The 20,742-nt window shown below is 46.9% G+C and overlaps 1 protein-coding gene and 1 long non-coding RNA gene across 5 annotated transcripts in view; one reads left to right on the plus strand and one right to left on the minus strand.

Annotated features, from left to right (window-relative positions):
• The window catches only part of LOC128839229 (uncharacterized), a 34,392-nt gene that overhangs the window by 11,510 nt on the left and 2,140 nt on the right, over positions 1-20,742 (plus strand). The window contains exon 2 of the long non-coding RNA XR_008445386.1: positions 16,312-16,460. This is a non-coding gene — a long non-coding RNA (uncharacterized LOC128839229). The remainder of the gene's footprint in view (positions 1-16,311; positions 16,461-20,742) is intronic.
• LOC128839228 (uncharacterized) overlaps positions 1-20,742 on the minus strand; it is a 37,037-nt gene that overhangs the window by 7,395 nt on the left and 8,900 nt on the right. Inside the window, exons 2-4 of one of the 4 annotated variants that reach the window (XM_054032024.1) lie at positions 19,783-19,931; positions 4,336-5,878; positions 2,869-3,010 (exon numbers count right to left, since the gene is read on the minus strand). In XM_054032024.1, the coding sequence (XP_053887999.1) occupies positions 2,869-3,010; positions 4,336-4,671 (478 nt within the window). In that variant the 5' untranslated portion in view covers positions 4,672-5,878; positions 19,783-19,931. Of the gene's footprint in view, positions 1-2,868; positions 3,011-4,335; positions 5,879-18,095; positions 20,004-20,742 lie in introns of those variants that run through there. The other 3 variants (XM_054032026.1, XM_054032027.1, XR_008445385.1) reach the window with 3 other exon arrangements.

Here is a 20,742-nt window from a genome sequence, read left to right on the forward strand (position 1 = left end):
CTCGGGTGCTAGAATCCTGCATAAAAATGCAGAGTAACTACTGCTATCTCATGCTGGGAGGTGGATCTTATTAGCTCCAACCAGGGTGTGAGAGGAGTTTAAGTATTTCTCTGAGACACAAGCCATGTCTACACTACAAAATTATGTTGACCTAAGTTAAGTCGGCACACTGCCGCCATTGTTGTTAAATTGCTTGTGTGTGTGCATACGTGGCTCCTTGTGTTGGCTGTGTGCGTCCTCTTGCATCAGTGCAGAATGCAGTGCGCCATGGGTAGGTATCCCACTGTGCAACTCATTACCTTCAGCTCAGGATCTTTTGGGAAGTTCTTGCAATGCCTGATGGGCCGAAACAAGTCGTGCAGGGGTGCCTGGGCGCATGGGGTCAACTTCCCATAATATGGTATTCTCCATCCCATAATTTTATCTGCAGCCCATAATATTTCACACCTTCTTTTCACAGTCCCACAAACCTGTGCATCCCTCCAGCATGGAGTCTGCACTGCTCTGCACTGTTGTCATGAGCATTGCAAGTACGGGGCACCAGATCCTGCAGTTGTAATGAGGTGGAGTGGCCTCATTCCAGTGCAGAGGGGGTTAACTTGTTGGGCTCAGCTAACCCTGTCCCATCTCCCTTGCAGGAAGGAAGTATAACAGCAGGGCCCTGCTGGACCAGGGAAGGAGCCAGACGTCCTTCCCCGGGAGCAGAACCACCAGCAGATCCCACGACTGGCTGTGGAGGGTGACAACTCTCCCAAGCCAGCATGGAGAGAAGGCTAACTGCTGCCTGGGAGACTGGAAACCCAAAGAGGGAGTACAGAATAGGCCACCTGGCAAGGAGACTGGGAACCAAGCCATGCTGGCTGTGCAGCAGCCCCAGCAGATGCCAGTAGGATATAGTCCAGGGAAATGAGACATTGGTCCTGTTGTGTTGGCGGGAGGTGAGGAAGAGAACCTACATTTCCCTGACAACCCCATGACAGGGTCATCTGTTGTTTATAGGGCCCTGGACTGGGACCCAGTGTGGAGCAGCATGGATCTGGGTCCTCTGACCCCTGGCCCTGCACTTGGGGCGGGGTGAGCACTAGCCTTTAGGACAGGAGGCCGGAGCTATGGACTGTTTGGCTCAGCCCTCACCCTCACCCTGAAGGCCGGAGCTATAGACTGTGTACTTGCTCAGCCCTCATCCAGGAGGCTTGGGCTATTTCTTGCTCAGCTGCAAGCCAGAACGCCTGATAAACTAATCCGGCGTGAGTGCCGATTCCCTGATGTCACTGAAGGGGCTGCCCTCACCCTGAGACACTGTGACCTTACAGCAGTATTTGTGGACCCAGAGGGAACATGAAAATTCCTTGGAGGCTAGATTCCTATGGGACATGGAAAGAAACAAGTCAAGGTTGTTGGTGGTGTTTGTGGAGCAGCTGGATATGGTGGAGTGCCAGTTCTGGGCCTGAGAAACAAGCACTGACTGGTGGGATCACATAGTCATACAGGTTTAGGATGATGAACAGTGGCTGCAGAACTTTCAGATGTGCATGGCCACATTCCTGGATCTGTGTGCTGAGCTCACCCCAGTCCTTCTGTGCAGGGACACCAAAATGAGAGCTGCATTGACAGTTGAGAAGTGAGTGGTGATTGCATTGTGGCAACTTGCAATGCCAGATTGCTACCAGTCAGTAGGGAATCATTTTGGAGTCAGGGAAATCCACCACAGAGGCCATTGTGATTCAAGTGTGCAGGGCCATTCATTGCCTCCTGCTATGGAGGACCATGACCCTGGGTAATGTGAAGGACACAGTTGATGCTTTTGCAGCGATGGGGTTCCTGAACTATGGTGGGTTAATAGATGGCACACATATAGCTATTTTAGCACCAGACCATCTTGTCATAGAGTACATCAACGGAAAGGTCTACTTTTCTATGATTATGCAAGCACTGGCGAATCACCAGGGATGCTTTACCAACATCAGTGTGGGCTGGTCAGGGAAGGTGCATGAGACACATACATCTTTAAGGACACAGTACTGTTCAGAAAGCTGCCAGCAGGGACTTTCTTTACCAACCAATGGATTATCATCGGGAAAGTTGAAGTGCCAATAGTGATCCTGGGTCACCCAGCCTACTCCTTGCTCCCATGGCTCATGAAGCTGTACACTGGTCACCTCAAGTACCAAGGAGTGCTTCAACTACAGTCTCAGCAGGTGCACAATGACAGTTGAATGTGCCTCTGGTCATATGAAGGGTTGCTGGCATTGTTTGCTTACAAGATTGGAACTCAGTGAGAAAAATATCCCAATGGTTATAGCTGCCCACTGTGTCCTGCATAATATCTGTGAAGCGAAGGGGGAAAAGTTACCACCAGGTTGGAGGGTGGAGGTGGAGTGGCTGTCTGCTGCATTGGAACAGCCAGATAAGAGGGCTATAAGAAGATCTCAACAAGGAGCATATGGCTCAGGGAGGCTTTGAAAGACCATTTTAATAGTCAGCCACAGTTGTGTGTGTTACTATGGTATACTCTACCTGACCTTTCTCTTCTGTGGCCTGGAATAAATCTTGTAGTGATTGCTGTGTATGTAGGAATATAACATTGTTTATGAAGCTATTAATATTGTTTGTGAATGACATTATGGCTGCTGTGACACAATGCAGTGACAAGAAATTGATCGCTGTCAGACCTGCTCATTACCAGACAGCATATGTTGAGAACTAATAAAAATGAATTATGTTCCAAAAAATAGAATTTAATTCTCTAACATGAACCAGGCAAATAAAAAAAATACATTTAGAACTTAATAAAATGTAATAAATTAAGGGAACAGAACTTATGAAGATGAAAATAGTAATTTCCATTTCAGATACATATATACTAACCTGTGAAAGACATGGATGGTATATGTGTAGTCGTTATTTTCTTTAATATATCCCCCCAGGTGGAGTGGTAGGGGTAGTGCACCGGCCCCAGATCCATATGGAATGTTGAGGGGAGGGTAGAGAGGTCACAATATAGATTTCTCTGTAGGTTGCAGAGGGAAACAAGCGTGGGATTGTTGAACCTGCAGGACTACCAGAGTCTGCAGTATCTCTGTTTGCTGCCTGAAAATCGCAAGCATCTCTCGCTGCACATCCCTCTCCTTTTCCTGTGTCTTCCTTCTCTCCACTCTATCCTTGTCCAGAGCCATCCCTAGGGGGTGTGGGACCTGGGACATAGGTGCCAAGATTCTATCTGCTGGGGGGCAGGGCCGGTGCAAGGAAGTTTTGCGCCCTAGGCGAAACTTCCACCTTGCACCCCCCCCAGCCCTGCGGCAGCTCTCCGCCCCCCTCCGCCCTGAGGAGCGCCCCCCGCAGCAGCTCCCCCACCCCGGGGAGCCGTGTGGCAGCTCCCCACCCCAGCTCACCTCTGCTCCGCCTCCTCTCTGAGCACGCCGCCCCCACTCTAATCTCCTCCCCTCCCAGGCTTGCGGCGCCAAACAGCTGATTGGTGCCGCAAGCCTGGGAGGCGGGAGAAGTGGAGCAGCGACGGCGCACTCGGGGAGGGGGCGTAGCAGAGGTGGAGACCGCACGCTTGGGGAGGGGGCGTAGGAACGATGTAAAAAAAAAATTGGGGGCACCACTTTTTGGTGCCCCCAAAGCTTGGCGCCCTAGGCAACCGCCTAGTTTGCCTAAATGGTAGCACCAGCCCTGCTGGGGGGTACTCCCCCTGGCTCTTCCCAGACCCCACCCCCACTCCACCCCTTCCCCCAAGGCCCCACTCCTGCCCTGCTTCTTCCCACCTCCCTCCCACCTTTTCCTGTCCCCACCCCCTCTCTTCCCTACCCAGTTCCACCCCCTCTCCCGAGCGCACTGCGCCCTCTTCCCTCCCCCCCAGTGCCTCCAGATGCGGTGAAACTGATCTGTGGCAGGCGGTAGGCTTGGCTACACTTACCAGGTAGTTCGACGGCTGGAAATCGAAGTTCTGGGTTCGACTTATCGCGTCTAGTCTGGACGCGATAAGTCGAACCCGGAAGTGCTCGCCGTCGACTGCGGTACTCCAGCTCGGCGAGAGGAGTACCGCGGAGTCGACGGAGGAGCCTGCCTGCCGCGTGTGGACCAAGGTAAGTTCGAACTAAGGTACTTCGACTTCAGCTACGTTATTCACGTAGCTGAAGTTGTGTACCTTAGTTCGAATTGGGGGGGGTAGTGTAGACCAAGCCTGAGAGGAAAGGGGAGGCACTGATTGGCGGGTAGGAGGCGCTGGAGGGAGGGAGAGGTTGGTAGGGGGGGCTCCTCCCCACCCCCCGCCTGCTGCTCACCTCCCTGTTCGCCTCCTCACCCCGCTTGCCCATCTGTCTCCCACCTCACCTTCCCGTCAGGCGCCTGCCTCCTCACGAAGCGCAGGGCCCCCCAAAAGCGTGGGGCGCGGGGTGGTCGCCCCAATTGGCCGCACGCTAGAGACGGCTCTGCTTGTCCATGCTGTCTGCAACGATGATCCTCCAGGCGCTGTGACCATTCTCTGATGCAGCACTGGTTTTCAGTCCTTTTCTTTCTCCTCCGTATCTGGCTCAGGCATTCCGCAGGGGTGAAGTGGGTGGGGAGAACCCTGAAGGCCGCAATGGCAGCAGTGGCAGATACAACACACAGAGGTACCATTGTCAGCGTATTCATGACAGAAATAGAAACTGAAGATGCTGAATTCATTCTCCTTGCTCCCCAAAAGTAGTAAGCACCACATTTTCACCTCTCCTTGGGATTGATACAGCATCGCGCCAGTCACAGCACCAGCCACGATTAGTGTGGCCCTCCAGAAGTTTAGGACATGAGGAGGGAACAGTTTGCTTGCATGATACTAGTTTTATAGGGCAATGGATCTGAATACTGGCACCATTTTCTGCAGGCAGTGGTGATTTTAGCTGTATCTCTCTCCTGAGGGTAATAGAGGCAGAAAGAGCACAGCTGCTACTGGCGATTCAATACTGCCCAGGCCCGTATGCTGCTAGCGTGTGTATTGCAATGATGCCTGCTAACGTAATTGCTGAGGAGCGTGGGAAAGTGTTCTACTGAGGAAAAAGAAATAAAGCAGCTGTCCTCAGAAACCTTCAGCAGAGGATTGCAGAGTATCTCCATGAAAGTTTCCTCGAGATCTCTACGGAGGATTCACAGGACCTCCCGATGCACATAAACAAACTCCTCCTCATGGGTCCCACTGCCTAATTCTGCCTCATTTGGTTGTTCCAATACCTCTTCTAGCCCAATTAAAAATGAGCAAATCAAAAGATGTGTCCTGCTACTTTGGGGGGTATCATCCCTGTAATTTCAAAGTAAACAACACACTTACCATAGGCTCCTTCCCCTGCATCAGGCTTGCCTGTGCTCAACTGTCAGGACAGGCTGGACTGCGGTGGAGTCAAAAACAGGTCCTGACTTGCTGCGCAGCTAGAGCTCCCAGTTGCCTGTCCTCCTCCTTTTCCTCACCCACCACTTCCTTCTTGCCATTCATGGCAGGGGCCTGTGACTCGGGCTTCTCAGAAATATTCCTGGTGATGTTGGAGTTGGTTGTGGGGTCTCCGCCAAGGATGGCTTGCAGCTCTTTGTAAAAGCAGCAGGTCTGTGACTGCACACCAGATCAATTGTTGGCCTTCTGGTATACCTGCTGCAGCTCCTTGACTTTCGTGTGGCACTGCTGCTCATCCCTGTTGTAGCCCTTCTCCTGCATCCCCTGAGCAGGCTGACTGTAGATGTCCACATATCTATGGCTGGATCAGAGCTGTGTCTGCACAATCTCATCTCCCCACAGGCCCAGGAGATCAATACCTCCCGTGTACTCCAGACAGGTACTCTGCCGGCAAGGTCAGCTGGGCAGTTGCACACAACAATGGAGAGCTGCTAGGTTTGTTTACCAGGCAACCTGGATAAGGAATTTCAAAAATTTGTTGGGCTTTCGAGGGGTGGGGCAGCTTCTGTTTATCTGAGTCCTGGGCAGTGGAGTTCCCAACAATGACCAGAGCGCTCAGTGTGGGGAATTGTGGGACAGCTCCGGAAGGCCAGTAACAGTCAACACAAGTAATAGTGTCTACAGTGATGCTGCGTCAACCTAATTACATCAGCCCTGACTCTACATCTCTTGGGCAGGTGGTATTAAGTCAGTGAGGCAGGGCACTTACACTGGCAGAGAGCCAAATTGAAGTGAAGACACTTCCACAGGTAGGTTGATGTACACTGCTTTGCATTGACCTACCCATGTGGTGTAGACCAGGCCATAGTGAGAGACTGGGATAGACAGAGCAGGTGCTGCAGGAAAGCCCTACCCAAGTTTGGGGAGAAAGCTCTGCCTGAGCTTTGTTTTATCACTGTTACAAATAAAGGCATGCCCCAGGAAGAAAGCACGTTTGGACTATATACACTGTGTGAATGCTCCTGTTGGAGCAGGGTGGGACCTCTGCCTGCGTGTACACACATTCTCAGATCTCAGCCTCTTCAGTCATGTGTAGGGGTGAGTTTGATGAAGCAATCACAATGAAAGCAATCACAAAATCAAAGAAAAACTTTGATGAAGCAATCACAAAATCAAAGAAAAACTCCACCAACAGAAAGAAATGCTGGTGAGTAAATTACAGCCTTTATGAACAAAAGCACTATTTGGGGATAAATACAGGTTGCACTTAAAGGCAAAGCCAAATGAGATGCCTGGAGTTGTCGCACTGGAATGTACAAATAACATGTAATGAACGCTTATATAGAAAAAGTGGAAGAACTAAAGGGCAAATATTGTGCATAAAAGTAAGATGGATTTTATAAACGCCTGGCAATGTCAATCTCACATTGAGGGCACTGGCTTACTATTGTCATTCTGGCATAAGGAATAGCCATTTTTGAGCATTGGGCCACAATGCGCACTAATATTCCTGATATCATGAGGCAGGATTTCACTGCATAAGTACAGACAGATGGCCATAAAACCCACCAAAAGAACAAGATTAGAAAAGCACATGTATTATCTTAATGGAGACTGACTAAAAACCCCTCATGACTCCCAGTTTATCAATACAGCCCTTCAGGATGTCAGCTGTTTAGAATCTGAACTGTTCTGTTGAGATGAAGCACACGCAGAGTAAGGCACATAATGCTATACCAACTGCAAACCCTTTAATTCTGTTTTAAACTATGAACCAGCAATGGTAAGTGACCCTTATGAAGGAAAACTAATACAGTATGAAAGAGCCATAAGAATGGGGAGTGTTTAATTTCCCAGGGCTTTGATGAGTGAATTTTCCACTCATCACACTGTAGGTCAGGAACCCATGTCCATTCCAAAGTTAACACTATTGTTTTCTGATCTTTGAACCCTAACACCTGTCAGTCCCACATTCGCAGAGAACAGGATGAATGCTGGTATTTCTGTTTAACAAAGAAAACATTTACAGAGTGATCCTTCACTGAAAAACAGCCATCCTCTTGAGCTACCAATGGAATAATTTAAATGTAGCTGAAAGTTGTATGGGAAATATTATAAAGCAGCATTTTATCTGCCACATCTTGTTCTGTTACACGGGTATAAATCTGAAATAACTCCATTGAAATCAGAAGCATTGCTCTGGATTTACATAGGTGCAACTGAAAAGAAAGGTTTCAAGAATGCATCTCTCAAATTGAGTTTCCAAGACATTTTATGTTTCCTTTCAGAATTCTGTGCATCTGTACAGTAAAAGGCTAAAGCAAGAGCTGTTTAAGCACAAGGAAATGGCCCAGATCACTCCCTCATGCAGGAAAATCCACAAGAGGAAAATTCCAAATTCAGTTGTTCCCTGAAGTTTGCCCAACCTCCACCCCTTTGGAAGAAGCAGAAGATTTAGCTCCCAAATCCCACACATCTGCACAGATGGTGGTAGATCCGCAGGAGGCATAGTGCCATTGCTGTGGAAGTTCTGTGCTGCTGCCCTGTTTCAAAGCGCTTTGCTGTTTTCCCTTGCATTCATGTCAGCACAGCTCCACCAGAGCCTGTGATTGCCCATCATGTCCTTTTCACAATTTCCACAGCACTCAGTGGACTCACTCAGGGATGCCCTCTGCAGGGCCTGGGAAGGATGGTGTCACAGAGACAGCAAACACCCCCGTCAGTGCAGGAGGAGGAAAATCATTGAGCAGAACTTCTCCTCTGCACTCAGATCAAGGGAGCACAATATAACCCATGTTTTGCCTCTTTACGTGGGATATAGTCTCCCATTGATGTTCAAGGAACTTTTGCCATCAAGCAACTCCCAATAATTTGGAGACATAAGTTTATGGGCAGATAGGGCACTACAGTGACTGTATAGTTATTTCTTCAATCATCACCTCTGTATGTGTTGCTACTGTAGCTAGTGCAGTTTTAGTCCTTGAGAGACAGAACCAGGACAGATATCTAAATAGCTGAAATGTTCTTTGACAGTGTTTTAATTCCAGTAAAGGTAACCTGTACGGCGTATATTTTGGTTTCTGATGGCAACTGCTTGAGATTTAGATTGTCTGTCTGGGAGCCACAGTATAAGACACTCCCACTTGTTTCTTGACATTTAATAAAATAACCCATTCCTAAGAAGAAAGCCTGAATCTGAGTGAGGAACGTGTCTGTCTAAAAATCTGTGCAAGAGAGAGAGAGACACTGAATTTTGAATGGCTGATGAAACACTATTTCAGCTGGATTAACCTGTAACGATTTCTCATGTGCAACTGAAAGAGAAACATAAACAAACAATATGTAGTTTAATATATATATTAATGAAGAATTACTAAACCTGGTTTCCCATGAGAATAAGAGCTAAAATTGTTAGTTTAGTAACGGCCACTGGTTTGTTTTGTAGGTGACACTCCACCCTGTGTGCCTATGTTAGCTTTTGCATAACAGTTGCTATTAGTTTATATACTTCAAGATCAGATTACATTTAGAGAGAAACTTGTCTGGAGGGAATAAACAACCATAAGGGATCCATAACAGAGACAAAAGCTGGGCAAATAATTGGTAACAAATTATTTATTCTGTGAATTTCACCTCTTACTGTTTGTAAGTTATCCATGAATAGATAATTATTTTCACTACCTCATTCAATGTTCAAATTATTGGCTGAACATTTTTTGTTAGTTCATGGCTATTTTTGTGAGCAGTTATTTGAGAGTATTTAATATCAAAATCCAAAACAAAACAGGTTCTGCAGAAGCAGGAGATATCCAAGCTTCTCCAAACAGCCCCCCTCCCTCCCATGCATCTCAACCCTGCCTGTCTTCCAGAGGCCATCTCTTGGAGTGAGAGAGTTCACTTTCCATGTCTGTTCATTGTAAATGACTACAGTGGAGAATCAGGCACTAGCTATTTCCGGGAACCTTAGCAGTCTCAATCTAATCTGAGGTCCCAAGTCCGCATGCACTTAAGCGTGAGCTTAAATCCTGTTGACTTCAGTGAGCTTTAGGATTTAGGCAGATGATAAAAGTTAGGCACATATGTAAGTTAGGGTTACCATTCGTCCGGATTCTCCCTGACGTGTCTGGCTTTTTGAGTTTAAAAATAGTGTCCGGGGGGAATTTGTAAATGTCCGGATTTTTCCCCCCCCCCCCATGCAGAGCATGGCACGGCTGACAGGGCAGCCAGCCGGATCGAGCCACTCGCACGGGGCTCTGGCAGCCAGAGCCTCTCCTCCGCTTCCCTCCTCCTCTCCCCTGCAGCTTCAGATCACTCCCCTCCTCTCTCTCGTCCCCTCCCCCTCCCTGCATTCACAGATCGCCAGCCATTCGCATCAGGCCTCCAGCAGTCTGGAGGTCCTCCCCCTGCTCCTCCTCCCCTGCTGCCCAGTGCGCCACTCTGCAGCACTCTGCGAGGGTGGGAACCGGGCTATGCGCTCCGTGGGGGAGCGCGGCAGCAAGTCGGGCTCCGCATGGAGCCTGACACGCTGTTCTGAGCGGCACGGTAAGGGGGCCAGGGGGTCGGAGAAGGGGCAGGGGGGTTCTGGAGGGGGCAGTCAAGAGGCAGGGAGCAGGGGGAGGGTTGGATGGGTCAGGAGTTCTGGGGGCGGGGCTGTCAGGAGGCAGGGTGGGGACAGGGATCGGAGCAGTCAGGGGACAGGGAGCAGAGGGGTTTAGATGGGTCGGGAGTTCTGGGGGGGGCTGTCAGGGGGCGGGGGTGTGGATAAGGTTTTGAGCAGTCGGGACAGGTAGGGGGTGGGATTCTGGAGGGCAGTTAGGATGGGGGGGTCTCAGGAGGGGGCAGTAATGGGACAAGGAGCAGGGGGTTGGGAGTTCGGGGTGGGCTGTCAGGGGTGGGGAGGGATCGGAGCAGTCAGGGTCAGGGAGCAGGGGGGTTTAGATGGGTCGGGAGTTCTGGGGAGGGGATCTGTCAGGGGCGGGGAGTGGTTGGATGGGGTGTGGGAGTCCCGGGGGTTTGTCAGGGGCGGGAGGGTGGATAAGGTTTTGGACAGTCAGGGGACAGGTAGGGGGTAGGGCCCTAGGGGGCAGTTAGGATGGGGGGGGGGTCTCAGGAGGGGGCAGTCAGGGGACAAGGAGCAGGGAGGCTTAGGTAGGGGGTGGGGTCCTGGGGGGCAGTTAGGGGCAGGGGTCCCAGGCGGGGGCAGTCAGGGGACAAGGAGTGGGAGGGGTGGGGAGTTCTGAGGGGGGCAGTCAGGGGGCGGGAAGTGGGAGGGGCAGGGGCAGGGCTAGGGCAGAGCTCCCACCGTCCTCTTTTTTGATTGTTGAAATATGTAACCCTATGTAAGTGCTTTGCTGAATCCTGGCCTGAGTGTTTCTGCAGTGAATAAGTGTGGTGTCCCTTTTACAACCAGCCCTTCTACAGCCTCCTGCCTGCTCATTAAACATTACATGGAGCCAGAAGTTATATTGAACCAATTATTTTTTCCAAGTCCACTGGATTTGCAAGAAGACCTTGCAGAAAAATCACACCAGTTTAAATAACAACTTTAAATGTTCCTCTTTGTTGTGGGGCCTGCAGGAGATATCTAAAGTGCATTAATATTTCCCTATGTGAGGCCCCCTCAATTTTGCAGGTATATGATGCTTTCACAAGGGAGGCAGTAGAAGTGGGGAGGGATAGCTCAGTGATTTGAGCATTGGCATGCTAAACCCAGGATTGTGAGCTCAATCCTTGAGGGGGCCATTTAGGGATCTGGGGCAAAAATCTGTCTGGGGATTGGTCCTTGTAGTGGGGTGGTCCCCCGCTCCTGCCTGGAAGGGCTTAAAATATCCCTGGCAGAGGGCTGTAGCTCTAAAAGCTGGGCTGACTGGGGAAGCAGCCACAGCCGGGCCATGGCCCCATCAGGCCACAGCTGGCCTGTATAAAAAGGCTGGGAGCCAGGAGCTCAGCAGTCTCTCTCTGCCTTCAGAGGGAGAAGGGCCTGGTTGCAGTGAGCGAGAGACAGAGTACCTGGGTGGAGCAGGGCTGGGGACAGGCTGGGGAGCTCCAGCCTGGAAAGTCCCAGGCTGCAGCCTAGTAGGAGGCCAAGGGATACGGGGGGTTACAGAGTGCAGCCCAGGGGTAGGCTAAGGCAACAGGTCCAAACCCAGCCTTGCCTGTGATGAGTGGCCTATACTGCAGTCTGCCCCAGGGAGCGGGGGCTAGTTGGTGACTAGCAGTGGCCTTATTCTGAGGCGAGGTAGGGATAGTGGGTGGGGGTTCCCCCAGGAGGGGAGACCCTAGAACTAAGGGGTGTACTGTCAGGGGGCAGCACCCCAGATAAAAGGGCACCGGGGTCTGGGAGGGACATGGGGGCTGGAGGACAGGCGGATCACTGGCCTGCAGGGGATGATCCAACACTGAAATGAGCTAATTCCTGGAGCCAACCAGCAGGAGGTGACACAGGGGTGAGTCCACCCCTCTACAGTCCTGCTTTGAGCAGGGGGTTGGACTAGATGACCACATAAGGTCCCTCCCAACCCTGATATTCTATTTAAAAAAAAAAAGGTACAGATGACAGACAAATTTGATAAGTATTGTAGCTTTTCCCCAGAAAAATAATTCTTCTGAGAAATGCTTATTGTTTGGGGGTTTTTTTTCTATGCATTTAAGGACAGTTTGAACCAGTTGATGCATATGTGAATGATTTAATGCTTAAAACTCAATCATGTGACTCTGGAGATCTAAATGATTCCTTATTACAAGAAAAGATTTATATGTGGAATACAAAATGACACAGTGAAGCACAAACTGCTGCAGGAAGCTGATGTTCAGGCTTTTGTAGAGCTATTGAAATTAGGAAAATGAAGATTCAGGCTCTAAGTGGCTCAGTGCGCAATAAGGAGTTACTGTTGTAACGATCTTGGAGTTCATTAAATAACAAACCATCGAATGAGAGAGGAATAAAATTTTAATAAAACAAACTGGAGAGCATCTCTGGTGAACTGCTGCACACAGTCATGCGGTGTTCCCAACCCCTGCCTCCAGCGCACATCTCCAAATTCCTATGTTCATAATACTGTCCCTTATGAGGGAGTGTCTCTCAATTATAATCTTCTACAAACATACCTACACAACTGTAGCCCCTGGGGCATGATTTCAAAAAGAGAAAAACAGAAATGAAGGAAGCCAAAATAATAAAATAGGAGAGACTGTTTGTTCTAGCAGTGATGAAAAAATAATTGCTCTTAATACCCAGGAGTCTTCTAGGTATTCAAAAATTAAAGAAAAGTGTAATCTATTTTATTCTGGCCTGGGGTGAGTCCTCATATATAAGATATGATAACTCACTACCTACATGTACTTGCTTAAACAAACAAACAAAAAAAGATCCAGGGCTGTAAAATCCCCAAAAAGACAAAATGATGTTTCACAAAAACATTTATGTATTGTTAATTGATCTCTACTTTGCATTAAAGGAGGTTAATTTCAAAACTACTAAACATAAGCAGCAAAGTCATGATTACATGTAGCAAATCACAATTTGCAAGGCATGGATTACGAGGGCCTAGTTTTCCAAAGACAAGAACCTAACGTTAGGCTCCTAAGTCCATAGTTGGGCACCTGTCAGACTTCCAAAAGTGCGGAGCACATGACAGCCTCCATTCAATCAGTGGGACCTGTTGGGTGCTCGGCACTTCTGAAAATCAAGTACCTCAGGGATTCCAAAACTTGGTTTGTGGCTTGTTCACGGTAAGCCCCTGGTGGGCCGCGAGATACTTTGTTTACCTGAGCGTCTGCAGGTATGGCCACTCGCAGCTCCTGTAGCTGCGGTTCGCCGTTCCCGGCCAATGGGAGCTGCGGGAAGCAGCGCGGGGCGGGCCACCACTTCCCGCAGCTCCCATTGGCTGGGAATGGAGAACCACAGCCATTGGGAACTGTGAGCGGCTGTACCTGCAGATGCTCAGATAAACAAAGCGTCTTGTGGCCTACCAGGGGCTTACCCTGAACAAGCCGTAAACCAAGTTTGGGAACCCCTGAAATACCTGAATATGGTTTTAGGCCCAAAGGTTCGATTGCTAACAACAGGTCCCACTTCTGAAGTGTAAAATGACCACAGACTCTATTCCTAAAGTTGCTATGTCTACACATGTAGCTGAACTCTCACTATAAAGGACCATTATTGGCCATAGTGGGAGAGTACCAATCCACATATGCATGACTGAATAAATTATATTTGGCTAATTAAACAGTCTTGAAACTATTAAGCAGCTGCATTTTAATGTTATTTCTAAATTAGAAGTGTTGCCTCAGGCCCTATCTACGCTATAAGTACAACTGTATTTTTATAACTAGGTCATGACACCCCTATTTGACCCAATTATAACAACCATCGCTGAGTTGTGTGCATACAGCAGCCTTTTCCACAACACAACCATATGCCAATTGTTTGTGCATCCACCACTTAGCACACTGCCTAAACGTGTTTGCAGCAGGGCATTGTGGGCAGCTGTTCCATACTGACGCCGCAAGAGGGTAGCATCCAGTCTATATGCTCACTGAGGCAGCACAAATAGTGTGTGGGGCGATGTTGCTTGGGTCATGAGATATTTGACATCACTGAGAGCTGGAAGAAAGGAAGATTGGTCCAGTTAGGGGATTCTGCCTACACAGCAAAATAAGTGTTATTACTTTGTTATAGGAAGACAGCCCTATGGCAGCCAATAGTGCTGGTGAGGTTTACACAAGATTAGCTCTCATAGTTACTAATAGAGAATTAGCCAGGTTCTGTATGGACACAACTCATGTCATTACCTCAGTTAAGTTATAGTGTAGAGAGGCAACTGATATATCTAGAAGGGGGAAATGTAAAGATAAGTTCCCTGTTACAAGAATGGAAGATACTATACTTAGGAGATAATGCGATGTTAGCTTGGCAATGACTATGTGGGTACCTGTGGTCAGGACTGTCCTTACCCATACGCAAAGTACGCAGTTGTGTAGGGCACCAGGAAATGTGGGGCACCACATTTCCTGGTGCCCTGCGCTGCTGCGTGCTGCTCTAGCCCCTGCTCCGGCTCTTCCGCAGGGCCCCCGCCCCTGCTCCGCCCCACCCCTTCCCTGCCCCAGCCCCACCTCTTCCAGCCCCTGCCCAGCCTCGCTCCCACTCACCTGAGCTCTGCAGCAGGGCCAGGGCTGCACTCACCGGTGGCGGGAGTGCAGTGACTCGGCCCCAGCCGCACTGCTGCTGAGTGCTGGGTGGTGGTTCTCCCCAGCTCCCCAAGCCAGCGCTACGCCCCCCCCCCCCGCGGAGGCCTGGGGCTCGCTCTTCACCTCCCCCCCGCAGAGGCCTGGGGCCCCCTGCCCCCCCACAGGGGCTGCATAGGGCCCCAGAATAGCTAGGGATGGCCCTGCCTGTGGTTAGCTTCTGAGCATGAATCTAGAGACAGTGAAAAGATTCATCTTAGTTCAGCTAATGTCTTGAAAAATATGGATATCAAGTAGCTTTGAGATATCTTGACGGTGCATCATGGCCACTTGTAAATCTAATGATTAGATAGATGTTCAGCATTCAAAAGCAGCTAGTAAGGTACGGTTTTAGTGGAAGGGCCTCCGTTCTTCCTCTGTACTGGGAACAGAATAAGCATATGGGAATTTTTCTTGTGTGTAATGCTGATCCATGAAAGTCGTCTTTAAACTTCACACAGCCTCCTGACAATATCAGATTACCCCATATCTGCCAGGAAAAAGCAGGTCGATATTTCAAAACACGAGGCTTCCTAAAATACTCTGCAAAGGATGTTTTTAGGTTTGCATTCCCACCCCAGAAATCTACATCAGCCAATCATGACTGACTGCATGATCCAGTGGAGGCCAGGAAAGCCTGGGTATCCAGAGGTAAGGACAACTCCTAACATCCTGAATGAACTGATGGCTGTTGAAAACCAGCTGAGGATTTGCGTTTTGGTTGGCTGATCAAACCAATATAATGATGATCTAAGTGATAAGGGAAAGGCAAACTCTCTGGTTGTTTCACCATTTAATGTACCTGGTTTGAGTTAGGCTAGGTGGTTTATTGATTAGAGCATGGGATTTGGAGTCAAGGCTCCTCCATTCTATTCCCAGTTCTGCCACTGACTCACTATGTAATTTGATCAGCTCAATTAAAACTGAGCTGTAGAATTGGTATAATAATACATATCTCACAGGAATGTTGTGAGACTTAAACTAAAGTTTTTGAAATGTTTTGGAACAGGTCCTTGGGTGAAAGGCACACACAAACAAACTATTGTTAGTTCTTTTAAATGGAAAACACAGAAATGAACTGCAGTCATTTTAAGGATTAGAAGCTTTTCTCAAACTATTTCAATGTATATAGTTAATAGTTAGTTAGTTTGCCCTTCCGTCAAACTAATATAACGTCAGAGGGATGGCATTTTTTAACTGTTGTAGACTAGCCAAGGTCACATTCCATTGCAAACCAATTGTCTTCCAATGCATACCATTCCTTGGGATAGATAAATAATCAGTTAATGTTTACAGGCAATACTGTCAACAGAAAATCCCCTAAAAAAATCTCATTTTAGTATTGATTTCACTGTATTTTATCCCATATGAACACTGAGGGAAAGAACAGGCAAATGCCAATTAGACTTTCATTTAGAGGTTTATCAAGGAGGATTACTAATATGGTTACTTTAATATAATTAGTTTAGGTTTTAAAGCAAATATGATTTTCTTCTTATGGAAACTCTGCCAGTTGCACATTAAGAAAGTGACAGGTCATCATAGCAAACGGAGTTGATTTCACTTACACTGATACTACTTAGACCAAGGCTTAAAAATATGTTTAGTACACAGGAGCACAAGATCTCTTGAAATTTATGCAAGACTCTGCACCTTGCTGTGATTGATTTTACAAAGAGCTTTAAATAATATCTACTGGCTCGTTCATTTTTGAACCACAGTGCACCAATATTCAGCAAAGATGGTCCAAGACTGCAGGCATCTTCTAGAACCATATGCCCATCACACCCAGCCCTTCTCTCCTGAGCTGATCTTTAGTGTCTGCGGTAGAGTGGGCTGATCCTGCAACCACTGCTCCAACACGGTACAGGTGAGTCTCATCTTACGCAGGGGTTCCGTTCCGCAGTTAGCGCGTAAAGCAAAAATCGCGTATAGTCAAAATTACATTGAGTTGAATGGCGGGCGGAATCACCCGGACTACAAGTACAGTATTAAAATTGTTATTTTTCTTTTTTTGTTTTTGCCGACCGCGTAAAGCTGAAATCGCGCATGTTAAATGCACGTAAGATGCGACAGACCTGTATACATCTAGATCAGCTTACACCTGGGATGAATTTGGCCCTTTGTGTTTTTTAATTGTTTAATTAATGGAAGATGCTCATTATTGCCCCAATTCAGCAAAGCATTAAAGTATGTGCCTAAGCTCCATTCACTAGACTTAAACCTGTGCTTAAATTTATACATGTACTTTGCTGAACTGGGGCCACACGTCCCTGTTATGTATTCTAAGTAGCATGGTGCATCAAAGGAAACATGAGTTCACTAGGTCAATCACGGTCTTGCGTTCTTCCCCATAATGGAATAGTCATTTATTTTCATATTTAAATCTTTTTTGTAGATTAGAAATAAAGCTCCCTTTCCCTTAGAAAAAGATACTGCTTTTCAAGTTGATTGGCTTATTCAAATAGTGCTCAGAATGTGACTCCAGCCTTGCAGTGAGCAGGAAGCAAATGTTCAGGAGTGTATTAAAAATACAAGTTGCAACTTGTGCACTGTTACTGGTGGTATGTGCACGGTAGTTAACCTTTCCATGGCATCACTCCAGGAGGAAATATTTTGTATATCAGCCACCGTTCCATTCTCTGGGAATGTATCAAGTCCAGCACGGCAAGCTTTGAACCATTTATTTGTGTGCTGTACTCTAGAGCTGAATTATAGGTATATTAGTGCAACTGGTAAGAATATTACGGCACACTTCTTTTTCGCCATGTGCCCCAAGTCAACAATATATTTTAAAATCTCTAAATCCTGGCCTTGAGAGGCACCTGTATAATATAAACTGGAGCATGGAACCCTATAATAAAATTCACTACTCTAAACATTCTTCTCTTGATTTTTCTTTACCTTCTCTCTTCCCTTTTTCTTCTGCTACTTTATTTTAGTGCCATTCATCTTCTCTCCTCCCCCTTGCTGACATTCTGTTCCCATTTACTACATCTTTACTCTTCCTATGTATCTCCCCCACTTTTTCTTCTCACCTATATATCGGTCTCCAGACCTACTAATACTTCATTTCCCCCCGCCATCTGTTTCTTTCTATTTCTTTTCCTCCCTCCTTCCCTTGGTCACACCAACTCACTTTCTCCTTCCCTTCCCACCTGCATTCATCCAGCCTCCATTTGCAATGTTTGCAACATCTGGTGCAATGCACTGTGGGATGCAACATACCCCAGTATGCATGATTGCATGAAAATTCAGAATGGAGGATGCTGCTGAGGGAGCGTGCCAGAGGGCTCCTGAAGAGTACCAGCATGTTGCTGTGGGAAGGATTTCAGGGCACCCTCTGTCATGTGGAACCGTGTAGTCTACCTTGTTAACATACACTTAATCCTCTTGCCATTTCATTATAGTCGAGGGAGTGTAAAAAACCCAATATCCTACCCCCTGCTTTTCATTTCAGACAGCTTCAATCACAGGAGGAAGAATGTGTTAATTATGGCACGAACTCTATGATTTATTTAAATGAAAACAACCTTTGGGTCTAAGACAAAGGCAAAAAATGCGCACTCTTACCAATGACATTATTAGGGAAGCGGTTTTGAAGCCAAGACTGCCTAACTGTGTCCAGCAGCTCGGCTGAGACAGGGATAGAATGTAGTGTGGAGTGAGCTGTCTCCCTGATACATATCACACAAGAACCTTCACAGTCGCTGATTACAATGAATACATAGTTGACATTACTGGAGACAGTTCAGCTGAAGACAAAAAGTTACATGAACACAACACTGCCTTTAACAATATGCCTGGTCCTTGAACATGTAGTAAACTCTTAGCAGAAATAAAACAAACAAACCAACCCTGGGAAACTGTGGATCCTCCCTTTCTTTTGCCTGAGCTGGAGGAAGGACTGGGTAAATGCTTCTCCTGAGGCTCAAAGCAGTTCAAGGTTTGGAAGAGCGTAAGATGCCTACAAGACCTGTACCTGTGTTTTTGGAAGTAGAATTACAGGAGTGTAAAGCGTGCTTTTAATTAAGGTAATACATAAAGCTGCTGGGCCAACTTCAGCTCTGGTGCCAGTGGACATAGCTTTATTTAATTCTGCCAAGTTATGCCAGGGTTGAATTTGACCTGCAGTGTAAGGGTGGCAGATCTGAGCTCTAGTTAATTAAGGTCAAAATAGTGCTTGATTCCTTACTTGAAACTCCTGCCCCCAGGGCAGCACAATCTGTCTCTGCACTCTTCCTAGTGCAGGGACTGCTTTGTCCCACCACCTCCAGGAGAGCTCCAGGAAAGGGTGGGAGAGTCAGGAGCAGGAGCCCCACTCCCTGTTTGCACCAGCCAGCAGAACCAGCTGCAGAATGTGGAGCAGACTATATCTGTCTGACGGAGGGTGCAGTGTTCTCGTTTCCTTTGTGCACCTGGGACAACCAGGGACCCAATGTGGGCCAGTGACTTTTAAGTACAATCTGGTCATAACATTTAAATACAGCACATTGTGCTAGAAGTCAGGCTACCTTTAAAAACCATGTACTTAATAGGTGATATGTCACCAGCTACAAGTGTCTGTAGATCAGAGAACATAACATTAGTTGTACATGCTCCTACAACTGTTAAAATACTTTACTAGGGGAAAAGGAAAATTATATTAATCAAATGTCAAAGAAGGTGACCTTCAAGTGTTACAAATATAAGACACTTGTAGCCACTTGCAAACCACCATAATTCCTTGGCTTCTTCCATTTATTATTTTATTTAGTCTTGTGCTCTTGTTTAACACACCTACATTTGAGTCAAATCCTGAAAGCCTCCTTACTCTGTGTTTACTCAGTCATTACTCAGGCAAATGTGATCTTGAAGTCTGAGAGTTTTGCTTTGGTAAAGAATGAGTAAAAAGTGAGTAAAGCTTTTGCAAATTTGGCTCATGGTACCCAAGTGTACTGTATTGTCATAAATACGTGGAGCTGGGCAGCAACATTCAAATAGCTGGGACATCCAAGCTCGGATAAGCATATTGGTAAGATCAATCAGAGTAACATGCGGAATACATTACTCTGATCAGTACTGACACACCATGCATATAGAAAGCTGAAGTACTTTGAGTCAGGAGGAGAAATAAGATTTCATGCCATGAAAATTGGAATGGAGTGTGTGTTTTGAGAACACATTGCGCGTGAGTGTTCCGCTTGTCTTACCACTTGCTGAATAGCTTTCTCCAAACCCTTTTGTTTGAAACACAAGAATCCTATGTCTCCTATGTGGATTTTTTTGGTCAGATCTTGAGTCAATTCATTTCCAGGTGAGCATTCAATTTTCTTTTCGGTTGTTTTTGTTTCTTCCTTGTCTTTAAAAAAAAAAAAAAGGAGAAAATGTGATTAATACAACATCTGAGAAATATCAACAAAAAACTTCTGTAAAGTACTAATACCCTTGTGAACGTGCCAATAGATAAAGTGCTGCAGCAGTACATATCCTGACCATTAAATGCTTAAATACATCATCCGACTCAGTTCTGTAAACTAAAACAACAATATCAATCGTAGCCTCAAGGCACTAATTCATAAAGCCCATTTGTGGGAGTACGTGATGACACACATGAGTGTTCCCCTAGAAACAAAAGCAAACAGATTTTCTTTTTCCCCTGGCTGGACAATATCCATCCCCAACATGCCTGTGAGCAACACTCACCACCAGATAAATTATGTGATCCTTGTGTTTACTTGGAGTTGATTTGCTCAGTGACAGTTGTTCAGTCTGTATCTGATTTTAAAAGTGGCTTTCACTGGAAGGTAAAAAGTACTAGAGCTACATAACAGACCATGTAGTATTTTGCAGACTGTCGCTCCCACTGATATTCCTGTGGGGTGTGTACTTGGCAGCAAAATAGATAGAAGATAAAAGATAGAAATTATGAAGTGTAAAAAAAGAGAATGTGCTAGGAGGTCATCGGCTAACCTCATGTTCCTACATTATATGCAGCTAAGATCTTTTCCAGTTTGACTTAAATTGCAGGAGCTTATTTCAAACCTTCCTGAGATGTCAAGAACTTGATGACGTAGCACAGAGGTGTATATTTGTGATAGCAGAAACCTTTGTGAAACACAAACACTCTGATTTAAACTAGAGATGAGTGAACCAAGTCAGTTAAAGTAAGA

Source organism: Malaclemys terrapin, chromosome 6 (genome assembly GCF_027887155.1).
Source record: "Malaclemys terrapin pileata isolate rMalTer1 chromosome 6, rMalTer1.hap1, whole genome shotgun sequence".
NCBI lineage: Eukaryota > Metazoa > Chordata > Testudines > Emydidae > Malaclemys > Malaclemys terrapin.